Source organism: Meles meles, chromosome 5 (genome assembly GCF_922984935.1).
Source record: "Meles meles chromosome 5, mMelMel3.1 paternal haplotype, whole genome shotgun sequence".
Classification (NCBI taxonomy): Eukaryota; Metazoa; Chordata; class Mammalia; order Carnivora; family Mustelidae; genus Meles; species Meles meles.
In genome coordinates, this window is record NC_060070.1 from 35,525,541 (window position 1) to 35,546,172 (window position 20,632).

The 20,632-nt window shown below is 36.2% G+C and overlaps 1 protein-coding gene across 1 annotated transcript in view; it reads right to left on the bottom strand.

The window, feature by feature from the left end:
- Positions 1-3,193: 3,193 nt before the first annotated feature.
- FUT9 (fucosyltransferase 9) overlaps positions 3,194-20,632 on the bottom strand; it is a 203,620-nt gene continuing 186,181 nt past the window's right edge. The window contains exon 4 of the mRNA XM_046004172.1: positions 3,194-11,345. Within this exon, the coding sequence (XP_045860128.1) occupies positions 10,258-11,337 (1,080 nt within the window). The 5' untranslated portion in view covers positions 11,338-11,345 and the 3' untranslated portion in view covers positions 3,194-10,257. The remainder of the gene's footprint in view (positions 11,346-20,632) is intronic.

Here is a 20,632-nt window from a genome sequence, read left to right on the forward strand (position 1 = left end):
TTAAGATGATATTTTTCATATCTTCATGCTTTTATAATAGTACATTTCTATGCGGTAAATTGTATCATTTGCCAACAAATGATTTTATTTGTTTTATTTTATTGCCGACAAGAGACTTCAAGAAGAAAATTGGGGGTGGGGGGATTTTACCACATTATGCTGCCCAGTTTAAAAAAAGCAAAGCAACATTTTCTATTGGCTCATTAGCACTAAGATTAACATTTTCACTTTATTCAAGTTTAAAAAGAATTTTTTGAAAGACGTGAATCATGCACACAGACTGGGACAAAGCCTATGTATGAGTTGGCAGTGTAAATGCTCCCCTCCCCCAAAGTTGCATGATTCACCAAGGGCATGCGTTTTTTCATCTAATATAACACACCTTAATATCTTTATATAATTTCTAACACATTTTATTTCAAACATGCACTGGCTACTAAAATAAGATTTTAAAGAAAAGCTGATGTTTGATATAAAATAATCATGTCTTTTCAAGTGTGGAAAAATACTCTACAAAAAAATAAGTAGAAAAGTGGTTTCTGATCAATGTGTGATTTTATCTATAAAAATCCAGGTGACTAATTAGTGTGCTTACAACAACCCTATGGGGTCTGCATTGCAATTTTACACATACATGAAGTTAATAGCATTAAACAACTATTAGCACAATGCAAGTAAATCCTTATCAGAAATAACAAGAACTATAAACTGTCCATTTGGCATTTAGGTTTCAGAGTATTTTTAAGAGTCTGCTTAAATATGATAGTACAATAGTGCAAAATCACATTACATTAATAAAACATACAATTACCACCCAAATAATTTATGGATTACTGACCCTTACAATTCACATATTGGCTAGAATTGGCACATGTTGTTTCACCATGATAGTTTCGACCTTCTTTACTTGAGTGCACATTGTTTTATTCAAAGTTACACTTGAACTACATAGAAAAAGTGTAGGCTTATGTGTGTCTGTATGTTTGTTCTTGAGGAGATGAGAGAAAGTATGTAAACTTCACTGCAGCTTTCTTCTTTAGCAACCATTTAAGTAGAACTCCTATAGAAACTGCTTGGTAACTATCTTCTTTTTTATGGCTCTCAGAACAGTGACATGGCCACATGGAAGAGACTGAGAAGGAAAGAAGGAAAATTCTAGAAGAGTATATGGCAGCCCACGCGCTGTGCCAGGCTAACTAAATCAGAATATCTAATAAAAAAAATCAAGATCTAATAAGCACTTCTCAGTTGGCTCTAATGAAAAGTCCACCACTCTATTGATTGATGAGAAGTCAGTGGCCCCGAAAAGCTAGTGAAACATACAGTCGATTGCACCACCTGGAACTTGGTTCTAATCCTTAGTTTACTACTCTTTTCCTCCTTTCTGCAGCTTTGTAGGCTGGAATCTGCATTGAAACTTGTGAGCTCTTCCTTCACTTTTTCCCTTTAAAAACCTCTCATACACACAGGTTATTTCCTTTTCAGAATAAACTACATTATTGCAATGAAGATGATTAATCTCAATAATTTCACTCAGATAATTCCAACCAGTTGCATTTCCTCCAGCAAATACTCTTTCTTTTTTACCTTCATCTTATGTACTATTAATGAAAATGGTATTTTTATATTGTGACAATTACTCCACTAATCCTGATTCCTACAAAATCCAACCTTAAATTTAAAAAAAAAAAAAAAAAGAAAAGGAGAAAAGAGGAGGAAAGGTGCACATGAATAAATACTTTGCTTTTGAAGGCTGCCATCATGCTGATAGCTCTGGAGATTTAAATTTTTAGTTTAAGAGTAAAAAAAGATGTCATTATTTTCACTATGTTTTTCTATCTCCATTTCCAATGTTACATCTTCCAGCCCAAGAGCTCTCATTGATTTGAATGTAAAGGATCTGCAAGCTAAATGATTTTTTTTTTTCCTTGTCAGTGAACTTCTGGTCTCAAGTACAATACTCTTTGTCCTTCAATTCATTATTTTTGAATACTATGTAAAATATTTGAGATAGGCCATCTATCATGTAAAAAGGGGACTGCTCCGACTTTTACATTGAACCAGATATTCTCGGTCTGTTCAAGGCTCTTAAGAAAACCAGTGTGTGGCAGGCCTGGATCTCATTGTAGTCCCTGGAGACACATATCCTGTCCTAGATGACAGTGAGCTCTCTTCTTGCAATCTGGACAAGGATGGCCTCTTCAGGATTGTCTCATCTGAGGGACCGGAGGTGGCTAATGAGGCTAGTCGGAGAAGGGGGATGCAGTTTTGTAACTCTCGCACATATTCTTGCATAATGAGTAGTACCAGCTTGTTGATTTAGACTGAGTACCATATCTGTGAGCCTGCTTTTCTATCTCCTTCCATTAATCAAAATGGAATGCAAAATGCACAGTAAGAGTCACCAGAGTTAACATACCTCTGAAAAAATCACTCTCAGAGTTTTCCAGACATAATTTATATTTGTTTTTTATAGCAAAACTCCAGCAAGCTCTAATGTAACATACTTTATGTATACAACTAATTCAATAATTTGTTTGCCAGATGATTCAGAAGACTAATTTAATTTTTGAAGTTTTCTAACACTGTATCTGAAATAAACATTTCTCTGAAATAAACATTTCTAATGTTATTTAAAGTGAGACAATTGGGAACTGCTTAAAAATACTATTTTGAATATTATTCATTTCTGACACATCAGTGTAAAGCATTTAAGTTTGCTTTTTTGTTTTACTAAAGTACAACTTAGAAAGTGTGCAAATGAACAGTTGAGGTTTTTCATGTCAAATTTTTATTTATTATGCAATTAGAGCAGTCTTAATCACAGTCTGGCTAGGAATTATTTTATTTCTGCACCACTAAACAAATACATGCATGTTTATTGAACTTATACTCTCCTATTTTAAAGGGACTTTTAGAATTTTTTAACTTTAGGAAAAGTAGATGAAGACTTGATTCTGCTTCTTAACTTAGGTCTTTATCTGACTCTGCCGCTGAGCTGAAGTGGTAGATGAAGTCAGGTTGCTGAATATTTTGGGACCCCTGTCTTTTTTTTTTTTTTTTTTTTTTAAAGATTTTACTTATTTATTTGACAGAGAGAGAGATCACAAGTAGGCAGAGAGGCAGGCAGAGAGAGAGGGAAGGAAGCAGACTTCCTGTGAAGCAGAGAGCCCGATGCGGGGCTCGATCCCAGGACCCTGAGACCATGACCTGAGCCGAAGGCAGAGGCTTAACCCACTGAGCCACCCAGGCGCCCAGGAACTCCTGTCTTTACCAGCAAATCACCTTTGAGAATCTTGCTTCTATTCCGTTCTGTGACATAAGCTATGCCAACTAATAATAAGCTAAATTGACTGTTAATTTACTGATTGCTCATAACAGTGAGGGGAAATTAGGCCTGCTTGGGTTCCAATTATTTTAAGAAATGGTGTATGTGTTTAGTAAGTCAAATAATGCCTATGTACTCCCCCTTCCATTACTGAGTCATTATAGAAGATGTAAATGCATGCTTCCACACTATATTTATTTGTTTCTTTTCTTCTGAAGATTATTCCTTTGCCTTATTTAAATTTGCAATGATTCTTAAAAGCTGTCTGCTTAACATGTTCAGTTTAGAACTGAAATTGTGGAAGTAGTTTTGAATTCCTCACAGTGATATTTTGTTATAATAAATGATTGGAAATTTGAACACAGTATCTATTCACTTATATGTTATTTCTTTTGTCCATGCACACACACACACACACACACACGCACACACAGACACATCAAGAATCTACTACCTCCACTTCATAGATGCAAAATCTGAGGCCAAGAAGAGTCAGGTAGCCTGTCTACAGTTAGGCAGTGGCAGAACTGAGATTCAGTTGTAAATCTGTGGTCACCAAAACTCCATGTGGGGCTACAGCTAGCTCATTGCTATATGCCAATTACAAATTACTTTTCCGTCCATCAAGCAAGGGCTTTGGGACATAGAAAATAGGTTCTCTTAAACATATACATCGGATTAGCAGATCACAGAAGCATAAAATTTTATGGCTGTAAAGGATCTTAGTAATTGGATAGTCCAGTTTTTGTGTTGCAAAATACAAACATACATTTAGAACCCAAAAAGAGAATGAGAGATTTTTTTTTCAAGATATATAAACTTTTCTTTTCCTAATAATACCTCCAGGCCAAGAATTGAGCAGGTCTTTTGTGTAGACTGCTGGTTCCCAGAGATGGCCCCACATTAGTGTCATCTAAGGTGTCTTTACAATTGTTGGTCTCTGGGTCCCATTTCAAACCATTCAGATCAGATCTCTGGAGATGGAGTTTGGGGGTCCACAATTTTAAACCCTCTCCAGGTGATCCATACATGCTTCTAGGCCTGAGAAATACTGCTATAAGCCACCCACAACTTAAAAGAAGATTTGGAGACTGTAGATGATCTGCCCCCAATTGAGGGATTAGTTAGCCAGCACCATGCTCATGCATGAAATAATTAGGCAAATAGAATATTTTGGCTCTTAAAGTAGAGAAACACTTTACTGACATATCTAGGATGATCCCAAGTGAATTAAAGACATTAGCTTATATCAGTTGAACAACAGAATACACTCCATTTTTTAGGTGGTTATGACACAGACCTCAAACCTGGCAGCACATCAGAACTATCTGGGCTAATTTTTTAAAATACAGATTCCAGCTCCCATCTCAGACCCAGAGAATCAGAAACTGCATATTATTAATGTTTTCCCAAATGATTCTTATGCAGCTGACCCGGGAAATTCCAAAGACATGTGTGTGTTTGAGAACCACTGGCTAAGTTAGGATGGTTTATCAACTACAGCGTGAAACAGACTAACTTAGGAAGTGTATTAAAAGCATGGTTTTTTTTTTTTTTTTTTTTTTTTTGGACTTGTTTGGAGAGAATTGCCTGAGCAGGGTCAAGGAATCAGTATTATTCATAAATACCTCTGGTGATTCCGGGTATGGTGATCCAGGAATCAGGTTTTTCAGTTACATTGACAAAGACAGCTGACATTGGAGAGATTTTTTTTTTAATTCTTTACAATATTTTCAAAGTAGATCAAATGAAAAAACATATGGTAACTATGAATTAAGAATAAGTAAATTGTTTGGATATATTCAATCTCGCTTACTCAAATGAGGCTCCCTGTTTCATTGTCATCTGGGGATTTGCAGTGTGTCTCCACTGCCTCCTTGAAACTTTTGCACTGATTAAAAAAAAGTTTTAGATTATCGTAATAAGAATGTGGATGATATAGAAAAATCTATAATATTTTAAAATAATGCTTATTATATGGTTGGTTTTCTGTAGACAATTAAGATCTCCGTGAGTCATGAGTATATGAATTACAAAAGGCGAGGTAGAGAACAAAGGGGAAGGAGTTAAAGGAAGAAGTTCAGTTAATTGAGCACTTGCTATATTCTAAGCCCAGGGTTAGGTTCTTTCCACAGATTAGTTGAAATAATCTGTTTTACACTTTAAATGTCTATTCAGAGAAGTAAGAGGGACATCCATTTGAAATACTGACCTTCAAAAAATGAGATAGTCATTGGAATTTCATTTGCAAATACATGCATATGGTGGGTTTAGATCTTAGAGAGAGTAACAACCGCAGAAGGAGCCTTGCAAACAACAAGGTCCGGAGAGGTTAGCTGGATTTCTGAAAATGAGTTTGTTGAACCAATAACCCAGCCTAGCCTTGTCTGGCTTAGCAGGCTCTCTCTCATTTTTGTTCTGTTAACTGCTCTGTATAATGTTTATGAATATGGATGCATTCAATATGAATTACTGAGAGGGAGAACAATTTGGATGTAGTTGAGCTTACCCATTTGCAAAATGCTACCAAATCTTTAGATGAGAGACATCTAGAAAAAAATATCATCTTAACTGACTGATGTTTGCAGTACAAAGGAGTGCAGTTAGGTGGGCAAGAAGCTGCCTTTTCCTCCGTGCATAGTTTGGTAATAAATATGTGCCCTTCACAGTACTCGCACTTTATATTCTCCTCAAATACTAATTGTCTTTCCTATTAGAAACAGTTGGTGTTCATATTCGAATAGAATGTTAACAAGTTCCAAATCCTTTAAAATCTTTCTTGAAATGTTACTTCTTTTGGGTTGCTAGGATGCAGGAAGATTGGAAGGACATAAAGACTTCCTTTGCATCCAGTCAGTAAATTGACCAAAGAAATAAATATAAAATATAATCTCTAGCTGGTACCAATAAGCTAGAACTGTTATCACACTTTAATAAAATTCTGCATGACCTCCAATGCAATTTCTTTATTCATTGAACAAATATTTGTTGAAATCCCTTTCTGTGATAGGCACTGTGCTTATCTTTAAGATCCTGAAGTTTTTATATTTAACAGTTCAATTGTAATTAATTTGTTAAGAAGTTCCCTTAAATGAGATCAGAGTTCAAGGGAACTCAAAGGTATGGTTAAGGTCATAATGTCACAAGGACCCATAATGTAAGGACCTATACCTTGTTTTGGTAACATTACTTCATACAAAGATGTTTTCTAGACAAAGGCAAATGCATTACCTTAAGACTCATGGAATCTAGTTTGAAAACAGGCAATCAAAAAGATATCAATTGTATAATTTCCTATTCTTACCATATTTAACCTCCAATTGGAGGCAAGAATTTAAAGCCTCAGCAAATAATTCCTAAATATTCTGTCACTTTATACATCAAGTGCTCTGAGATTTCTAACCCCTCACAACAGAAGGCATTTCTGCACATTCTAGGCAAGACATGTAGTAAGCACAAAATTTTAAGCTGATATTGGTTTCCCACTAAGATAATTTTTTTCCAGTCTCTACTTTTAAAATTTATGGCTGTCATATAATATGACTGTCATGTCTTTTTTTTTTTTTTTAGGAGTTTAATACTGTTGGATATGGAGAATTCAGTATATATTCTTACAAAGAAGACCTATAATAATATTTTTATATTCTTACTAGTAAGGCCTATAATAATTAACATTTAATATTCAGACCATTGAAGATTTTTTATAATTTGGAACAAAATTTTTTAAGTGGTCTATCTGTTTTTATATCCACAGTTTATCCCCTGGCATAATTATTTGTTTTTATAACCAAAAGCAAGCTAATTTTGTTGAATCCGTATTTTTCACCAGGAGATATCCTTTAAAAGAATTGCAATCCATGGTATTTATTAATGGAGTGCCGCAGAACCATACACCATCTTTGAGGGGCACATTTCACTTAAAATGTAGTCAAAATCCATTTCCTTCTGCTAAAGCTCATCTCCTAAAATATTTAAAACAGAAAGAATGCTAACAAGTTTGATGTTTTACTTACTATATACTTTTTTCAAAAGTCAAAGTGCTTCCACATAGAGTGTACCATTCCATAGACCTTAATTAGACCAATAAGGCATTCACATTTTTATGAATTGAGACATACTTCTATGGCTAGATGAGAATACAATGAAAAATAACATAGCATTGAGAGATAGGGCACCCTTACATTCCAGTCTTGGATATGTCACTAGCTGTGTGTGTGTGTGTGTGTGTGTGTGTGTGTGTGTGTGTGTGTACATATTTCTTGAATAAATGTTATCTCTGGATCTGGTTAATCCATAAGTAGAATCAAGGGATTGGTTTGTAAACATTCCTATAATACCATCTAGCCCTAAAACTTACAAATAAATACTCCCAGAACTGATGGGCTAAGTTGACTCATTCATTTTGGCACTTCAGATTCAGAAAAGTTATTCTTCTGGGACCTGGTAATGGGTTTTCAATAGATAGATGTGTCAGTTAGTGACATAGTATTATTGCCTTGGCTTGAGTCATATTATCAGCATGTGATTATACTCAGTCTAAAAAAGAGATCAAATTCATATTTGGCAAGAGAGGTGATGCCCCCAGGTTTCTTAGTACTTTGAAATCATGAGCGCCAACCACATCCAAGATGGGTTGTCAAGACACTGAATGCTTCGCTGCTTTTGAGGAAAGCAGGTGCTTTCTAAACATGTTAGCCGTGCAACCTGTTTAGAACCCTACACTTTTTGTAGAATGACAAAAGGATGACAAAGTCTGTGTAAATGTATGAATTAGACTTTTTAACCTGATGAAATAAACATAGGTGAGATTTGTCTTTATCTATGAGGGCATCCACACAGACACACCACTTCTTGATGTAATGTGTTAGAAGACATAATATGGAGGGAACCTACATCAGGTCAAATGAGTGAACAAAGTTTGCAGCTCAGAAATACATCAAATCCCTGAGCAACTAAGGAAATATGCTATCTTATTTTCATTAAATCAACAGTGCCTCATATAAACTCCATTGAGAGGAGTACGTGCATTAACACAGACTCAAAGAGAGCTTTCATGTATCTCTCCACTTAACTGTAAGCTCCTGTAGGGCAGTGACAGTAACTTGTTTGTCTTTATCTCTGGCTAGGGCATTGCCTGACACAACATCCCTGTTTGACATGGGTAAAGAAATGAACCTGAGGACCAAACAGTCCTCCCTCTCATGCCAGAATCTTCCTCAGCTCTACTCCTCTTAGAGTTCCAGAGAGCTCATTCCCACACAAGGCAGTCTGGGGCAATGGACATATGTCCTACTTACTGAACTCAGGTGTGTCTCTAACTTCCATTTGATGTAGAGGATGGTGGATTTGTATTCTACTAATGTTAACATGTAACAGGACTATTAGAATACGTCAGGATTCGATCCAAAAGATGTCATCAGAAGACTCCAGTTCTTTTGATGGGTTTTTGGCCTGAATGGAATAGTCATGAAAGATTCTTTTGGGACATGTTTTTCTTGAAGAATCCTTAATTAACATCCCATCTTTTTTCCACCTACTAATCTCTGCTTATATCCAGCTTGTAACCTTACAGAGGAAAATTGTTGTGTACAACTGCAGGTTCAGGGATGAATTTTCCAAGAACTTAGTGTAATGGCAAGTTTATTTTGGTTCTGTAAAGCTCTGAGGGCCATGGTCATATGTGCTATATATGAATAATTATGAAAATGAAATAGAAAACATCATCTCCAGTTAATATTTCTATGCTAGAACTGTCACTTTCTTGAAGCAAACAAAAATTTTCCCATGATTTTCAATGACATTCATTTGTTCATTCAATAAATGTACATTGAGATCGTACTCTGGGTTAGAATTGTGTATTTTCTATAGATCCCCACTTTATTATGTTTAATATCTTCTGCATAACACCTTAATGATAATTTTATTTAGGTTCTTGTAATGTGAGAGCAAACCTTTAAAATGTTTTGTCTATTTATTTGTCCACATGGTAAAATGAAACTTTTAAATATTGGGGCTTGGAAAAATATTTTAAATTTTTGTGTTATTCAACATTATATATAAATGCACCACTTGTAAATATGATATGTTTCTATACACATTCTTTTCCTTTGTTATTTGAGGAAATTATTTGTTTTATTATAATAGTAAGTGTAAGGTTTGGGAAGAGAACTATCCTAGATATTCTTAAGTATTGTCAGGATTATTTCCCAAGTTCTACAAATCCCCCCAAATTGGATATTTAGAAATACTTGAATAATTTAATTTAAGAGCTTGAGAACAAGTGGCTGCATTTGCAAGACTGCTTAATGAAAATAAATGAAAAGTCTAATACCTTCCTGAAAAAAACAGTTCAGCTTCACTATCTTTTTTATTCACTACACGAATAATTCTCCCTTCACAAAGAATGTGGTAAGCAGGTAAAAAGTGTATCTAATAGAGACAGTTACACACTTTGTTCACTTTGAAGTCAAAGAGGTTAGAACTCAGTTACAAATACCTTTCCTTTGTTATATTAGGCAAACTTGGAACTAGAGATCATGGTATTTAGTGAGAATATTTCATATTTTAAGATGTGCATTGTCATCTCCTGAATAGCTTAAACAGCTGACCAACGTAGAACAACAATCATATCACGAATGTACATTACAAACAACTACCAAAATGTGAAAAACAATGTTTACAAATGGTAGCAAAGAATAAATTAATTTTCAGTGCACATAATTAGGTATATACAGGATAATTTAAAACCAAAGGGAGTGATTGCTAGTGCTGAGCTCTCAGAAATCTCCATCAAAGTGTACACATTACCCGAGAGAGTGATAAAAATAAATTGTGACACAAAAGCAGAATGCTGTCTCTCTTCTTATCCTTAAAACTTGGATGATAGCTCATCAAAATAATTTTTCCAAGTGTGCAAATGATGGAAAACTTTAATTCCAAAACCATTTCTCTAAATTACCAACAGATTTATATTCTTGATGCCTTTTCACGTGATCACAAGCCAAGCATGCATGTGATTCCCAAAATCGTGGGAGATTCACTGTGAAATCCTTCCTCCAGTTAAAGTAACTAAGGTATAACTTATTGTTTTTGTCAACTTCTTTCAGATACTTGGCTAGCTCACTGGGAGAGTTATAATCTTCCACATGAATGAATGAATCTGCTGGAATATAATTCTCATAATTTTCCCTAGATGGCCCCAGAACAACAGGTACAGAGCCAGCTAAAAAAGCATTATAGAGCTTTTCTGTGATGTAATCTTTGTGGATTGAGTTTTCAAAAGAAAGATAGAATTTGCAAGTAGATATGGTAGGAATCAAATTTTTATCATTCACATACTCTCCAAATGCTTGCCCATAGGTATGGATTTCAATGCTTTTGCTTAGCTCATTGTAATACTTGACCCTGGCGTGCTCAGGGTTCCAGTTACTTACAACCCAGCACACTAACTTCTCTTTGCTTGGCACTTCAAACACGAAGGGGTTTGTGCTCACCGTCAAGAAGCCGTAAGGCACTTGGATATCTGAGTCGCGGCGGTAAGTCAGAGTCAAGTTGAACAGGTGCTCAATGCCACTTTTTTGGGGCGTGTGAGTTGGTGATTCTAAATTCATCCAAATCCATTTCTGGAAGGGTGGCCTAGCCTGCTGAGGTAAGTTAGTCAGATCCCAACTGATGTCTCGGTGATGGATCAGAACTGCGTGAGATTTGTTGTACAGAGAACGGTCTGTTGTGAGATGGCATCCCTGGATGTTGAACATTGCTTGGCAAGATGTAAGGTCAAAGGTCTGTCCAAATGGCCACACCCAAATCAGGATAGTAGTTTCATTAAAATAATCAGTTTTGGTAGAGAAGAAGTTTTTCATTTTCAGCACTGAGCTGGCTGACTCCATTGGACTGAAGATCCAGCTATTGGTAGGCTTGATGTAAATGAGCAGACATGCCATGAAGCAGCCCAGGATAATGCAGACGATTAAAAATGGGCGGAGAATTCCTTTGGATGCTGATGTCATAATTTTTTCTGTGAAAGAGAAAGATGGAGGTAGGTAGAGGTAGTGATGAAAAGCTAATCATAAATACAATTTGAGGTTAATGGGTGATGTATTTCAAAATACACTTAATCACAAAATCAGTTGTATTTTCCTTTTTTAGTGTTACTAAACCATTAGAGAAACGGAGCTTTTATTAAGCCAAGAAACTGCCTTTCAAAGGCACTTTCCCTTTAACTCCATAAATAATGAGTCAGAATTTGTTCTAAGTCTGCCTATCTTGAATCCGGGTTACATTTGTTTTCAATGCCATCCTTACCTGTTATTTTATTTGTTTCTAGAAACCTGGAACAAAGACTGGCATCACCAAGGCTATGACTAAAATTTTTTATACTTTGAAGCCACATCAGATCTGAGAACATTCCTTAGTTTATATGACTATTATTAATTATACATAATTACTATAATTATTTACTAGTGCATTTTTGAGATTGTAATATAACTTTGCAATTCAGATGGAATTCAGCAGAAGACCAAGATTTTTTTTTTTTTAAGATTTTATTTATTTATTTGACAGACAGAGATCACAAGAAGGCAGAGAGGCAGGCAGAGAGAGAGAAGGAAGCAGGCTCCGTGCCGAGCAGCGAGCCCGATGCGGGGCTTGATCCCAGGACCCTGAGATCACGACCTGAGCCAAAGGCAGAGGCTTAACCCACTGAGCCACCCAGGTGCCCCAAAGACCAAAATTCTTAAAGAAAAACTTTTGTTTTGGTTTTTTGATATGAGCTCATCTTCACTGCCAAAAATGCATCACAAGGGATCTCTTATAAGCAATGGCAGCTCTTGGTTTGATATCTGTTATTTGTTTTGTTTTGCTTTTAAGTAAGTACACAGGTACAAAATTTGAGAAATTAAAATCTCTTGTTTAATTTTTAATATTTTTCTTCTGCAATTTTTCTTATTTACTTTTAATAATCTGTTAGTACACTCAAGATCTACTAGGTTGTGATAATAAAATGCTATAGTGACATTAGAAAAACATTCTCATGTGGTATCAGGGCATTAAAAAAGGTTTCTCTTAGCATTAAAATGATATTAGTATAATAAAAATAAATGGACTCTCAAAAGAAAAGAATTGTGTTTCATGGAGGACAATATTGATCTTGTGAATTACAGCAGATTGCAGCTAAAAAGATGAATTAAGGCTTTTTGATATTTTTTTAAATGTAAGAGTCTTCAAGGTTTTTCCTCTTTGACATTCATGTCTTCTTATGGATAGGAACACAAAATATGTAATATGTTTGCAAAACTGTCTTTTGATCAAATTCTTACCGATACTCTGAAATTCATGATTCTTCTCACCAAAATACTGTGGTCTATCATTTCAGACTCATTAAAATATTTTGAAATCTTAATCAAAAGCTAGTGTACAAACATGAGCAGTTTCCTTCCAGAAAAAAAGGGAGAAATTGTTCTTTATTTAATTACCTAAATTTATGTGAACATTTAAAAAAAAATCACTTTTTTTTTTTTTGCTGTTATGCAGCTTTTCTTAAAGCATATGACATATCCTATGTAGTTCCCTTGATTTTATGAATCCAAAGATTCTGGATATTATATCCTGGAGCACTCCTGGAAGAGAATTATTGGAATCAAGGACTGAGACTTACCATCAAATTTAGCTTCAGCCCCATCCAGTCAATAACAAAAGGAAAATAAAAAAAGTATCTACCAAATATGTTCAGAAACTATTAGTTAACTCCTGAGCTATGGAGAAAATAGAAAGGAATATGAAAGAAATATTAGCTGTTTAGAACTAAATGACATGTCAGATTTTGTGGAATGTGGCTAAAACAGTACTTTATTTAAAGGAAATTTACAGGTTTGCACAGTTTGGAGGAAATTAGTTAACAAAATTGCCAACTGAACATGCTGGACAGAGAACAATGGGTCAAAGCTAAAGAAATAAGAAGTAAAAAATTAAGATAAGGATTGAAGTCATTGAAATTGAGAGCAGAAATTTGAGAAGACTGATAATACCGCATGTAACTATGTGAAATGGTGAATTAACTAAACTTATAGTAGTAATCATTTTATAATATAGACATATATCAAATCATTATGTTGTACTGCTAATATAATGTTACATGTGAATTATAACTCAATAAAACTAAAAAAAATCCAGAGACAAACTTCACACAAGAATAATCATGAAAAAAGGAAATTAATTTTTTTAAAGAAATTCAATTTAAATATAAAGAAAAGAGCAAATGATTATGCAACAGAAAAAAATAAGAAATGACTATATGGAGTAATTTTATTTTCATGAATTTGAAAACTGATGAAATGGATGGTTATATATCTGTACAAATAGAAAAACACCAATTTTAATGAGAAGTTCTTATTAAACAAATAGCAGTTAATGAAGTGGAATTGATAAATGATAATTGAAAACAAACAGTAGACTTAGGTGGCTTTGTAGGAGTGATATCAATTGTTCAATAAATAGAGAATACTATTGTCATTTTTTAAAAATCTAGAAAACAAAAAAAATCTTAACTCATTGTATGAAGTCAATTATTAACCTGTTACTAAAAGGAAATATAAAAAGTTTAAAAGGTCTATTTCACTTATGAGCACAGATACAAACACTGAGCAATAAAGAGAATTAAAATATATTATGACACAATTCAAGGGTAGGTTTATGTAGGTTCATGTACACTTGATCCTACTTTATAAATTTGACTGGTTGGACAATCTATTTCTAGACTCCAAGAAAAGTTACTGGAAAGATCTCTTTTTAAATGGAGTAATAATACTAACCTTGAATATACATGATTTGACTGAGCAATGAAGTGTTTTTCTCCTGTAAGGCCAATGTTTAATGGTATTTAGAAATGTTTTCATTGATAGGGTGCCGGGGTGGCTCAGTCTGGTAAGGTCATGATTTCAGCTCAGGTCATGATCTCAGAGTTGTGAGATTGAGCCCTGTGTTGAGCTCCACACTGTGTCTGGAGCCCCCTTAAGATTCTCTATCTCCCTCTTTATCTCTCCTTCTGCCCCTTCCCTCCACTCATTCACACTCTCTCTCCTTTCTCAAAAGAACAAGGAAAAAAGAGAGAGAGAGAGAGAGAGAGAGAAATGTTCTCATTGAAAAAGTTTCCTTAAGTCCTTTTTGAATTGAAATGCAATGGCAATAACTAAATAAATGATGTCAATTCATTGCAATAAATTACAGCTTAAAGAGCCCCTGTTCAGTAAATGCTCATTCTCAGCTAGGTCCTGTGCAGAGCACTTTGCACACATCATTTCCTTTAATCCTCATAGAATCTCTATGAAGAAAGTCTTTTATCACTTTTGATGAAAAAAACTCAAGTCTGGGGTGCCTGGGTGGTTCAGTTGGTTAAATGTCTGCCTTTGGTTCAGGTCATGATCTCAGGGTCCTGGGATTAAGCCCCAGGTCCGGGTCCCTGCTCACTGGGAAGTCTGCATCTCTCTCTGACCCTCCCACTGCTCATGCTCTCTCTCAAATAAATAAAATCCTAAAAACAAAACAAAACAAAACAAACCCCCCCCCAAAACACTGAGGGTCAGAGATACATGCAACTAGCTTAACCATCGAGTTATGCTTTTTCTTGCCTTCTACAATCTTCTTTGAACAAGTAATATAAGCATCAGTTGACTATTTAGGTGCATTTGACAATTCTGGTTTTATTGTCTTGGTTTCTCTGGTCTCTACCCTTTATAACTGAGGACTACTTATCCGTGCATTAAATTTTGAGCAATTTCCTTTAACAAGAATACCTGACACTTATATGATACTTTCTATTGTCAAACATTGATCTTAGCACTTACGTTAACACACACACACACACACATGTATTAACCTCATTGTAATCCCATTTTATTGATAAAGAAACTGAGGCTTCTAATGGTTAAGAAACTTGCCCAGGGTTACCCAGTTCAGAAGTGGCAGAGCACACTTTCAAACAAACCCAGGTCATCGGTTCTAGTTTGAGTCATGAGCACTACATTTTATATTCACTGATGCTCCAGGCTGCAGCTAGAGAATGTAATAACCAGAATGCAAGCGCTATGAAGGCCTTTGTTTCTTCACTGCTTTATCCTCATCACCAGAATACAGTAGGTGTTTAATAAATGCTATATATGTTGCATGAATAAATGGGTGGATTGCCTAGTCCCTACCCTGTGCAAGGTAAAATGCTAGGTAACTAGATAAGCAAAAATAAGCCAAGTGTGAATGAAGAAATAGATACTTAGTTGCTTTCTTTATGCATTTAACATGTATACTTTCAGAAAATAACTACCATCACAGTTGGCATACAGATATTTCTACCACTAAATGAGCAAAATCTCCTAGCTTTGCCTTTCTCATGTGTCAAAGTTGGCATCTATCTAGTATACTTTAATTTCATGACTCCGCTTTCTGGCCAAATGAGAAAAAAAAAAAAGTCACTAGGAAAGAAACAATGTTCCTTTCACTGCAGGCCTCTCAGTTTTTCTGCTTCCTGGACATTTTGTATTGAGGTTCTTTTTGTTAACTCTCTGCACACCTCTCCTCTCAGCTTTTCATTGCTGTCGAGGTCAATTTCTGAACAGTAGGGGCAGTTACTCAGTAACCCCTGCTTTGTACAGAAACTGTCAGGAAAGTTTGCCTCTTGGAGCCTAATTGACATCCCCTTGACAGGAACCTTTAAACTTACTTCTCATAACTAAAATTCAGTTGGATACCCAACACATCTTGAACTGTTAATTGATACAACCTATTGTTAAAGCACCCATAGCCATGTTACTTTAGTTCTCACTAGAGAGAGCAATAAATTTATAGCATAAAGCAAATTATAAACATAAATAGTATAATGAAAACTTCTCAATTATTTTTGATAGTCTCAAGTACCATGAAAGAATATAAAGACATTAGCATTAATAATTAACAAAATCTTTTGTAAAAACGTAACTTGATGGGACTTGGTGTGCATACAATTCTGCTTTCCATTAAGAGACTACCCTCAGTGTCACGCCTTAGGAATACTCCACTCAGAGTTAGAGAACAGAAGGGAGCCTGGAACAGAAGAGGTTCAAGTGTGATACTCACATCATAAATATGCTTCAAGGTATTAGGGAGAAAAAATGTGAAACCAAAGTGAATTAAGAGGCTTCTAAGTTTTTGGTCTGTGAGTGTGCATGCGCGTGTGTTGAATCCTTATTTTACACTGAAAGAAATGGGTATATTTAGAACAGAATTCAATACCTGCTTGAAACTTACAAGACAGAAGAGGACAGTTGGACTTTAACTTGCCCCTTTGGACTTCACTTCTAGATAGCAGCCACCCCCTGATTCTTCAACCCACCTCTCTGGCTCACAGTAGCAGGTATGTGGAGCTGGAAGAGAGATTCCCTATGGCCTCAGGAGGTCTTGAGGAAACATGTTTGCCAATCGTTGTGTGGTACACCTCTTCTCTATTTGTTGTGTGGGTGCACAATGAGCAGATTCCTGAAATGGTAAGACTTTTCATCCACATAAAGAAACAGAATTTTCGATCCACTTAGGGATCTTCAGAGCAGTGCAGACCAGCCTCCAAGAAATGAATCATGGACAAATTAAGTGGATTAAAGTTAGAAATATTTAAAGAAAATAAGCAATTGTCATTCATTGTGACTTCTTCCCCATTATAATAAAATTTGTAAAGTGCTTTTGATAGTGGCTAGACCAGAGAAAGCACTATGTAAGTGTTTGCTATTATGTTATTACTCTCTGTTGCAGTCAAGAATCCGAGCTCTCACCATTGCTGAAATTCTTTCGGAATAATAAATCCTTCTTACGTCTATGCAAATTATTACCATTTCTAACAACAAACACACACACAATCTCCTCTAAGTTCAAAACATAACTCATTATTAACAAATTTTGGATAAATATATAATATACAATTTCTAATGAATTTAAACATGGTCTTTCTTTTTTTTTCTAAGATTTTATTTATTTATTTGACAGAGAGAGATCACAAGTAGATAGAGAGGCAGGCAGAGAGAGAGAGAGAGAGAGGCAGAGAGAGAGAGAGAGAGAGAGAGAGAGAGGCAGAGAGCCCGATGCGGGACTCAATCCTAGGACCCCGAGATCATGACCTGAGTTGAAGGCAGCGGCTTTAACCCACTGAGCCACCCAGGCACCCTAAACATGGTCTTTCAATAGTTCATGGAGTCACACTTTTTACAAAAGGTTACTCTATGAGCATATTATTATATTTAAAGGATCCTATAGCAGGTATTTGTTAGTTTACAGTGTCTGGATCAATCTTCCTTCTTCTGATAATAACACCCTAACTTCCTTTTGGGATATTACCTCTCCCCTCCTCTATACAATCTTTGGGACTGCAGAGAATGTTATTTCCCCCTTTCCTAAACCATATTGGGCAGAGAATCCAGATCATTCAAACTCTGACTCTGGGACTTGGAAACTTGAGTAGAAGGGTAAGGATGGAAAATGTTGGAGCTGATTAACCACAGTAGGGCTTCCTTACAAGATAATTATATAAAATCTACTACCTGCATCCAAGGATCTGCTTGGGATCCTGCCTTCCTGGGCTTGCCTCTTCAGCTATTCCTTCAGTTCTAAGAACTACTCCATAAACTTGCAATAATTTCCTTCTTGTCTGTTTCAATTATAATTGTTTTTATTACTTGAAACAAACAAATCCAAGCAAACAACCACAACAAAATAACTCCTAACCAAGGAAACAAACAAACAAAAACCCAACTAATTATCTCACCTTCTCTTTTTTTCTTCATGCAGGTTAGGAAGTGTATACCTAGAATCCTTCAAAATATGTCCATAATTATTTGGATTAAAAAAAAAAACTCTAGGGGCACCTGGGTGGCTCAGTGGGTTTAAAACCTCTACCTTTGGCTCAGGTCGTGATCCCAGGGTCCTGGGATCGAGTCCCGCATCAGGCTCTCTGCTCAGTGGGGAGCCTGCTTCCCCCTCTCTCTGCCTGCCTCTCTGCCTACTTGTGATCTCTGTCTGTCAAATAAATAAACAAAATCTTTAAAAAATAAAATAAAATTAAATTAAAAAAAACTCTATATAAATTCTCAAAACAGCAAACCTATCTCTTCATTTTATGCTAAGCTGTAGACGCTATCCAGAATTTAGGTATTTGGTGGTAGGTGGTATTTAACTGAGCTATTACCTATCTGTTTGGTCAGGTTCAAAGAACAATGGTATTCCCCACATACTCATTATGAGGTTTGGTGTCAATATGGATATCAATATGGATTCTGCAAAAGTCTTCTGAATCCTACCCTGCATGTTCATATTTTGAATTGCCTAGTTTTATTTATTTTTTGGGTTGTTTGTTTTTGTTATGATTTTGTTTTGCTTTCACTTCTTCCTATGACTTTTACAGTAAGATCCTTTCCAAGAATAAAAATGTCTTATACTTTCAATACCCTATGCCAAATTATAGTCTGCCTCAAGATACTGTAAGACTTTATATATTCATCACTTCACTTTCGAAGATTCCCTTGACACTTCACATTCCTCTGAATCTCCCTCATGGGCATTCCTGCTCTGGGTTCTCACTGTTCTCCCCATTAGATCCTGAGCCAAATGCCTCCTGTCTTTGGGAGAGATGCCATTTACTTTTTGGCAAGAAGACACTGGCTGATCTCTGGAATGCTATTAAATTTGTGTTCGCGAACCTTTCTCAAAGACCTTTGGGTATTAGCTCTGGTATTTCCATGGGTGAGCATCTTTTTATTCCCTCCAAACACTGGAGAGTCTTCCACCAAAATATGCCACTTTTAATGGTCGACTTTGCTTTACCCGAGTATTCCTCAGATTGTGCTCTAGCACACATAAGAATTCCCTGACTTATTTCTCCTTTGGGACATTACCTCTAAAATGCTCAGAAATGTCTCTCTTTTTTTTCCCCCTTCTCATTTTTGTCTCACACATTGGTTTCCTTCAGTTTGAAAACTGCCAATGGTGGCTTTTCCTGCATGGCAAACTCCTTCATCTTGAGCACTTTCTACATTCACTCTCTTTGGAATTTCTTTCCAATTCAGAGATTAACGTTTTTCAGTTTGATCTTTTATCTGCTTTCTTCTACTCATAATCACTTGTTTGCAATCGCGATCTATTCATTTTAGAAGATCTGTTTGCCCGCCTTAGCTGTAGCTAGAGCAGTCAGATCTGACACTGAGCCAAGTGGAACTTGGCTCCTGTGCTACCTTCCCCGAGGGGATACCACAGACAGGGCCAGGGATCTCTCTGGCCGTACCTAGAACATCTTTCTGGTGTTCCCTGAGGCTAGCATGCTTTCATAATTTGGCTGTCAGCACCAGTGCTTTCTACTATCATTCTCAGGTGTAGCCTGTAGCAGCCAGCCAATGAAGGTCAAGGGAGCCTTAAAAACAACAACCACAAAAACCAAAAAAACCTCAAACTCTCATTTTGAGCTGATATATTACTATGTGTTTCCAACTCCGAAGATGAGAATTTTTTCCTTCCAGAAGACAAAGTAGAGTAGCTCGTTCCTGACATCTCCTGCCCTTCAAATCCACATCCTACCTAGTACCATTTATGCCTCCTACATAGTCCTTAGATTCGTTGACTTCTTTTTACTTCTCCAGGTCTGGCGTCTATCTCCTCCCGTAGAGACTGCTACCCTTGCTTTCTTAGTGGTACATCTGGCGCTCCCGTTTGATGCGTTCAATTGATTCACGAGGCAGTAGACCAGTGGTTCTGAAAGTGTGGTCCCCAGACGAGACACATCATCAGCGTCGCCCGAGATCATGTAAGAAATGGGATTCTCCCACCCAAACCCAGAAATAAGGAATCAGAAACTGGGCTGTGGCCCAAGAATCTACCTTAAAAAGTCCTCTAAGTGATTCTGAAATATTGCATGTCACGTTCCCTTCTGCATTTCCAGCATGGCCATGGTTGGCCTTCTTTCACTGAGGAAGTCACTGGACCAACTCTTCCCTCTCCCTGGAGCAATTTCCCTCCTGTCTCTGTTGATTTCCTCCTTTCTGCTCCACTGGCAGTAGATTATGGAAGGATTCCTGACAACCTCCCGACACCCACCGTACTACATACACAGTAAATCAAAGTCCCTGAGTACATGCCTCGTGGTTCTGTCGTTTTTTACAAAGCACTTACCACAGTAGCTAGGCTACCTATATTTATGTATTTGGTTAGTGTTGTTCCTCTGTTTGGTTGTAACTAGGCTCATATAATAGACATTGGGTTTTTTCCTCAATATTCAATTTCTTGATCCTAGTCAGACGTATATAA